General features: G+C 44.1%; 1 protein-coding gene across 1 annotated transcript; it reads right to left on the reverse strand.

The window, feature by feature from the left end:
- Positions 1-6,493: 6,493 nt before the first annotated feature.
- LOC123160149 (auxin-responsive protein SAUR36) lies at positions 6,494-7,180 on the reverse strand. Its single transcript, XM_044577965.1, has one exon. The coding sequence runs from the start codon at positions 7,100-7,102 to the stop codon at positions 6,668-6,670; it is 435 nt and encodes a 144-aa protein (XP_044433900.1). The 5' UTR covers positions 7,103-7,180; the 3' UTR covers positions 6,494-6,667.
- Positions 7,181-8,072: the final 892 nt, after the last annotated feature.

Consider the following 8,072-nt stretch of genomic DNA (forward strand, 5'->3'; position numbering starts at 1 on the left):
CACGATCTTTTATGCTATGCTTAGGATTGGGTCTTGTCCATCACATCATTCTCCTAATGATGTGATCCCGTTATCAATGACATCCAATGTCCATAGTCAGGAAACCATGACTATCTGTTGATCACAACGGGCTGGTCAACTAGAGGCTTACCAGGGACATAGTGTGGTCTAAGTATTCACACGTGTATTACGATTTCCGGATAATACAGTTATAGCATGAATACAAGACAATTATCATGAACAATGAAATACAATAATACTTTTATTATTGCCTCTAGGGCATATTTCCAACACTCGGATCCAACAAGTACCCCTTCGGATATGCCGAGGTCGACTACGCTCGGCGATGCGACAAGTTCCTTGTGGTGACCCCGAACATCTACGGAACATGAACAACTACTTCCACTACGAGATGTACCACTACCGTCGCCAAGATCGCGAGTACCTCTACCGTCACCGCGAATGACTACTTCCATGACGTCCGTGAACCACTACTTCCACTACCGTCGCGAGAACAACTACTTCCACTACATCACGAGAACGTCTACTCCCCTTGACGAACTTGATCCGCCCCGAAATGCACGCTTCGAAGGTATAACCCGAGACGACCACGATGAGATGCCCTTGCATGTATGAGATGAATCGTATGTTTGCACCGTGCCCGTTTGTTCCTTGCACGTTTGCCGTAAGCCATGCCACAGTTATGTGGGACACCCGGAATCCGGGATCACCCCACCATCTTGCATGACTCGCTCACGCTCACTTCCTTTTGCACCGGTATCTCCGTGAGCTACCGGAACCGATATGTTGCCGTGGCATCATTTTCGGATGTGTTGCCATGGCACCATTTTTGTTTCGCCGCCGTGGCACCCTTTTCGTTCCGCCATGGTGACCAAATGCTTCATAACATGCTCATGTTAACGTTTTCATAAAATTGCATAAACTTGTATATGTCATCCGCATCATGATAACAACAATTAAAATGTTTATAATTGTGTTTGCATTAAACTACTAAATATCATGGGGACTTTCCGGAATTGTTGTTTGTTGGTTCTGACCTCATTTAAACTTGCCTAGATAATTAGTTTAATTATGCTTCACCCCTTGCCATGTTTAATAACATTTAATATTGTTGTACCTCAACGAGAGAGAACTAAATAATTATTGTGGTGTTCCGTCAATATGCAACTCGTTGCATATTGAGCTCCACTTAACTTGTAGTGTTGTTTTTGCATATTGCCATACCATGCCTCATTAAACCGGACATGCATCATATTTGGTTGTGCATCATGCCATGATTATGTGATGGTTGTTTACCACGTTGTTTGCTTCTTTCCGGTTTGCTTCTCTCGTTAGCTTCGGTTTCATTCCGGAGTTGTGAGGATTCGTTCGACTACATCCGTTTGTCTTCTTCTTGGACTCGTTCTTCTTCCTTGCGGGATTTTAGGCAAGATGACCATTACCCTCGATATCACTTCTATCTTTGCTTGCTAGTTGCTTCGTTCTATCACTATGCTGCGTTACCTATCACTTGTTTACCATGCCTCCCATATTGCCATGTCAACCTCTAACCTTTTCACCCTTCCTAGCAAACCATTGCTTGGCTATGTTACCGCTTTTGCTCAGCCCCTCTTATAGCATTGTTAGTTGCAGGTGAAGTTGAAGATTGCTCCATGATAGACAGGATTATGTTGGGATATCACAATATCTCCTATTTAATTAATGCATCTACATACTTGGTAAAGGGTGGAAGACTCGGCCTTTTGCCTGGTGTTTTGTTCCACTCTTGCCGCCCTAGTTTCCGTCATACCGGTGTTATGTTCCCGGATTTTGCGTTCCTTACGCGGTTGGGTGATTTATGGGACCCTCTTGATAGTTTGCTTTGAATAAAACTCCTCCAACAAGGCCCAACCTTGGTTTTAACATTTGCCACCTAAGCCTTTTTCCCTTGGGTTCTGCAGACTCAAGGGTCATCTTTATTTCAGCCCCCCCCCCCCGGGGGCCAGTGCTTGTCTAACTGTTGGTCCGAACTAGAGCCCTTTGCAGCGCCCCCTCAGGGAAACTTGAGGGCTGGTTTTACTCGTAGGATGTCTCATCTGGTGTGCCCTGAGAACGAGATATGTGCAGCTCCTATCGGGATTTGTCGGCGCATCGGGCGGTTTTGCTGGTCTTGTTTTACCATTGTCGAAATGTCTTGCGAACCGGGATTCCGAGGCTGATCGGGTCTTCCCGGGAGAAGGTATATCCTTCGTTGACCGTGAGAGCTTGTGATGGGCTAAGTTGGGACACCCCTGCAGGGTATAAACTTTCGAAAGTCGTGCCTGCGGTTATAGGCAGATGGGAATTTGTTAATGTACGGTTGTAGATAACTTGACACCAGATCCGAATTAAAACGCATCAACCGCGTGTGTAGCCGTGATGGTCTCTTCTCGGCGGAGTCCGGGAAGTGAACACGGTTTTGGGTTATGTTTGACGTAAGTAGGAGTTCAGGATCACTTCTTGATCATTGCTAGCTTCACGACCGTTCCATTTGCTTCTCTTCTCGCTCTTATTTGCGTATGTTAGCCACCATATATGCTTAGTCGCTGCTGCAACCTCACCACTTTACCCCTTCCTTTCCCATAAGCTTAAATAGGCTTGATCTCGCGGGTTTTGAGATTGCTGAGTCCTCGTGACTCACCAGATACTATCACAACAGTTGCAGGTGCCGATGATACCAGTGCAGGTGATGCAACCGAGATCAGATGGGAGCTCAACAAAGACCTTGGTTGTTGCTATGTTTCGTTTCATGTTGATCAGTAGTGGAGCCCAGTTGGGACGATCGGGGATCTAGCAGTTGGGTTATCTTCTTTTCTTTTGTCTTCGTCCGTAGACGGACTATGTGTGTACTCTGAATGATGTATGATTTATTATATGTTCATTGTGTGAAGTGGCGATTGTAAGCCAACTCTTTATCCCATTCTTGTTCATTACATGGGATTGTGTGAAGATGACCCTTCTTGCGACAAAACCACAATGCGGTTATGCCTCTAAGTCGTGCTTCGACACGTGGGAGATATAGCCGCATCATGGGTGTTATAAAACCTTGCCAAGTAATTTGTCATTGATGTGGTTTGTTGTGCTTAAGCATTTTTCTGTTGAGAAGCTAAAGCAACGTGTTCTTGTTATGGTTTAGGAGGGAACGGACTGAAAATAAACACATTGTATTATCAGATCTAGGCTTTCTGTATTTGGAATGCTATTCTATGGATGAAATGAGGATATTCCTTGGTTGTGAATCTAATGTATATCTGGTAGGTGAGCAAATGGTCCAGGACTTACGCGTAGTAATCAATGGCAGTAGTTGGTGAGCAAACAAGGCCATGAGTCTATCCATGCATTGTTGGCTACAATGGAGGCAATGTGATTTAAATTGGATAGTACTGGGCCAATTTGCAGTTGGCGCATGCACTCGTGGTCCTTGCAGAGGTCCTAGCTGAGACGCGGTGGTTAGATGGTTGGATACTTACATACTGCAGAATTAGGTTATTTAGGATGTTCCGCAGGGGCTTCCTTGGATGATGAAGCTCATTATTTTTATTTGAAACTTATGAAGGTCAGTCACTTCATGAGCTTCTCAGTGGTATACTGGCAATTATCAGTACTGCAGCCCGTAGGCTCCAGATTTTGTAGGAGGTTTACAGAAGCAGCATCTTTTGTTAATTGTGTATAAAGAATTGGATTTGCTGGGTTTTTTTTAAAAGGGGGGCTCCCCGGCTTCTGCATCAGAACGATGCATACGGGCATAATTATAAATAAATAGGTTCGACAATATCTCAAAGTCTGGAAAAGAAAATAAAGGGAAGCTCACACAGAGCCTCAACGCAAACAGACAAAAAGCCACAGAGCCACAACCGGCTGGCAGAATAAAGATAGGAAAACTAATCGCCTATCCTATTACATGACCGCCATCCAAACCGTTGAAGATATCACGCGCAACCATCTCCCACCGGACAGACCCAGTAACCAAACGCTCCCTGGCCGCCATCGGAGTGAGTAAGGACCACAAACGGATCAGCGCCGTAGCGCGGAACAAAACTTGCAAAAAATGAATAGTTGTTGTTGTGTTAAAAGCCAAATCATTCCTGCAATTCCAAATTGCCCATAACAACGCACATACTCCAACACGAATGTGTCCAGCACTATCGGACTCTATCCCAGCAAGCCACGTTCCAAACAACGAACCTACCGAGTCCGGGGGAGTAATGTTAAAGGCAATTTGCACCGTGCGCCACAAGACTCTCGCCAACGGGCACTCGAAGAAAAGGTGCTTAATGGTCTCGTCCCGATCACAGAAGCTACACCTAGTAGAGCATGTCCAATTGCGCTTAACCAAGTTGTCCTTTGTTAAAATGACTTGTTTATGTACAAATTACATAAACACTTTAATCTTCAAAGGAACTTTAACTTTCCAAACATGTTTGGAACTAGGAAGGACACTAGAGTTAATGACATCGATATACATCGACTTAACCATAAACACTCCAGACCTAGTAAATTTCCAACACAATTGATCGGGTTGATGATCCAATTGAACCTCCATCAATCTAGTCACCAAATGAAGCCAAGCTTCCCACCTATCACCAATAAGCACCCTCCAAAACTGGATATTAAGGGGAACAGACTGCATAATCGTCGCAACCAGCGCGTCACATCGTTGAACAATACGATACAGGGACGGGTACTGTAACGCCAATGGCGTATCACCAAGCCAAGTATCCTCCCAGAAACGGATATTGTTACCATTACCGACGATAAACTTTGTTCTATTAAAGAAGGCAGCCTTAACTCTCATAAGCCCCTTCCAAAACGGTGAGTCCGTTTGTCTCACGGTCACCTGTGACAAAGTCTTGGACTGCAGATACTTGTTACGAAGAATCTGTGCCCACGTTGCGTCCTTCTCAACAGATAACTTATACAGCCACTTACTGAGAAGGCATCTGTTCTTTACCTCAAGATTCTCAACACCCAGACCCCCTTGGTCCTTTGGTCGACAGATTACATCCCATTTGGCTAGACGGTACTTTCTCTTAAGATCATCACTCTGCCAAAAGAATCTTGATCGGTAAAAGTCCAGCCTTTTCCGAACCCCGACTGGAACTTGGAAGAACGATAGAAGGAACATCGGCATACTCGTGAGCACCGAATTGATAAGAATCAGCCGGCCTCCACAAGACATGAGTTTGCCCTTCCAGCAACTGAGTTTTTTCTCAAACCGATCCTCGACGCACTTCCACTCTCTGTTTATTAGCTTACGATGGTGAATGGGTATACCTAGGTACGTAAAAGGTAAAGCCCCTAATTCACATCCGAACAATTGCCTATAAGCCTCTTGTTCCTCCTTGGCTCTACCAAAGCAGAACAACTCGCTTTTGTGAACGTTAATCTTTAATCCAGACAATTGTTCAAATAAGCATAACACCAACTTCATATTTCTCGCTTTTACCAAGTCATGCTCCATAAAGATGATTGTATCATCAGCGTATTGCAGAATGGAGACACCCCCATCTACCAGATGAGGCACCAAGCCACCCACCTGACCGGCCTCCTTTGCCCTTCCTATAAGAATTGCCAACATGTCCGCCATAATGTTGAACAAAATAGGAGACATCGGGTCACCTTGCCTCGGGCCTTTGTGTGTCTGGAAATAATGACCTATATCGTCATTCACTTTAATTCCAACACTACCTTTTTGCGTGAAGGACTCTACCTGGCGTTGCCAAGCTTCATCGAATCCCTTCATACGCAAGGCATGTTGAAGGAAGGGCCATTTGACTTTGTCATACGCTTTCTCGAAATCCACTTTGAAAATAACCCCATCCAGTTTTTTCGTGTGGATCTCATGGAGCGTTTCATGAAGGACCACAACCCCTTCAAGGATGTTCCTGTCCAGCATGAAAGCAGTTTGGGTAGGCTGTACCACAGCATGCGCAATCTCTGCGAGCCTATTAGTCCCAATCTTGGTAAAGATTTTGAAACTAACATTCAGAAGACAGATGGGCCTGAATTGCTCAATCTCACAGCCTCTAATTTCTTAGGGAGAAGGGTTATCGTGCCAAAATTCAGCTGAAAAAGCTGAAGCTGCCCAGAAAAAAGATTATTAAACAGAGGCAACAGATCCCCCTTAATAATAGGCCAACACTTGGTTTGGTACTGATTTTTCCTGCTTACAATTTCATACAGCATTTGGTATTGGAACTCACTTCTCTGATGGCATCCATACATACAAGAATATTGTAGACTCTAAAACAGTACTCCCTCCTTCCCATAATATAATGTTATTACAACCTAGTAGTAACAATATAGTTTCTTTTCGTTTGTTTTGCCTTTTTGCATTCGCTGTATAGCTCTAAAACGTGTGTCTTCTTGGTGTTACTTGTAGTACAAAATGATAGTATGTATTTAGATGCATTTGAGAATGAGAGAAAAAAAAAGTAGTTAGATATTGTTTCAATGTGGTAAGCTTGATCCTTGTATTCGAAATCACAATGTGATTATTCTTACATGCATCCATCTGTACATCCACGGGACAATTGGAAAAAAGCCGCACAGAAGTGTGCTCCAAAAGTACGTCCGGGAAAAAAAGATGGAAGGTGAAAAAAGAAAGAAGCTGCCAGATCTTCGTTTTTCAGGAGCTGTGCACAGAGAATTGCTGGTTAAGTCCGCTGTTTGGTTGCATCACTCTGCTTGGGCGGTGGCAAGTCGTCACTATGGAACTGAGGAGTGCCCTCTCAACATCTTGGGAGGCCTCTCTCCTGAGCAAACACATCACATACTCCATCATTGTTGTATCACAAGGCAGAGTGATCCTGCCATCGCTTGTGAACCCAAACTCCTCCTGAGACATCCTCAGGAGCTCCTCGAAGACCGTTGTGCGGAGGCACACCAGGGGGATCTCGAACCGCCTCCCGTCGGAAGAGTAGACAACGAAGTGGCCCTTGCCTGCAACTGAGCTGCATGATGGGTGGATATCCTTGTCTGATGTTGCGAACCTTCTCCGCCCGATGGCGCCAATGCCCTGCCACTTCTTGGAAAGCTGAGCTAGCTTCCTGGAGCTGATCATGGTTGCTTGTTTTGTTGCAAGGAGATGGGCTGTGACTCTGAGATGGAATAATCAGAGAAAAAAGTCGGTCTGTGTGTGTGTGTGTCTGTCGATGGTTTGTGCCATGATCATATATTTATAGTGGGCAGGTCTGGCGGGAAATCTGCATCTTGGTTTCCACAATTATCATAGATAGGAAATCGTTAGGGGACAAGACCATGAACTCCCTTGGTGGGATGTTCCTATCTGTACGTGGTTGCAACTTTGCAGGACTAAATGCATAGGACCACTGTCTCTCACACATGGTGGAGCCATCTTTGCTAGCTTGGTACGTAGATAGTGGGTTGAGCTTTGAGATAGCTGTACAAGATAGTAGGACCCGTCCTTTAGTTTACGTAGAATTGTGTTTGAAGCAACGTACCTTATTAGGTAATAAACATATTTACTAACTTGCTGCCCCTTCCGTGCGTTATTATGCTGCTTTTGTTTTTCCAGTTATTTTTTTTACAAAAGCTTTTTATGTTGTTTTTGCTGATTTTCCTCCTGCCCCTTTTTGTTTCAGGTGCTATGTGATTGGCTCAAAATGTTTCAGCTATCATCATATTTTCTAGAATGGTGTGTAATATAGAAATGTCCCAACAGTTAACTTGCAGCTTCGATCCGCCCTCGGGTGATACAATTAACCAGTAAACCACATTTCCCTTTGATTGTACTATGTTTCAGATACACAAGAACCTTGTGGTGTTCTAGTTGCCATAACAATATTACAGCATATTTAGATTTGGAAGACATTAATCACAAACAGCTTCACATCTGCTTCTTCATTTCTTAATCCTGATAGTATGGGTGTCTAAATTCCATAGGATGTCAATGAACTTTCTACAACTCTGTAAACATGCAATCCCGCTCTATTCATTGCCCATGACCTTGTCACTTCCAACAACGATCAATTTCAAATGCATTATACTACTTGATTTTAGCACTAAGAGTT

The sequence above is a fragment of the Triticum aestivum genome, chromosome 7B (genome assembly GCF_018294505.1).
Source record: "Triticum aestivum cultivar Chinese Spring chromosome 7B, IWGSC CS RefSeq v2.1, whole genome shotgun sequence".
Classification (NCBI taxonomy): Eukaryota; Viridiplantae; Streptophyta; class Magnoliopsida; order Poales; family Poaceae; genus Triticum; species Triticum aestivum.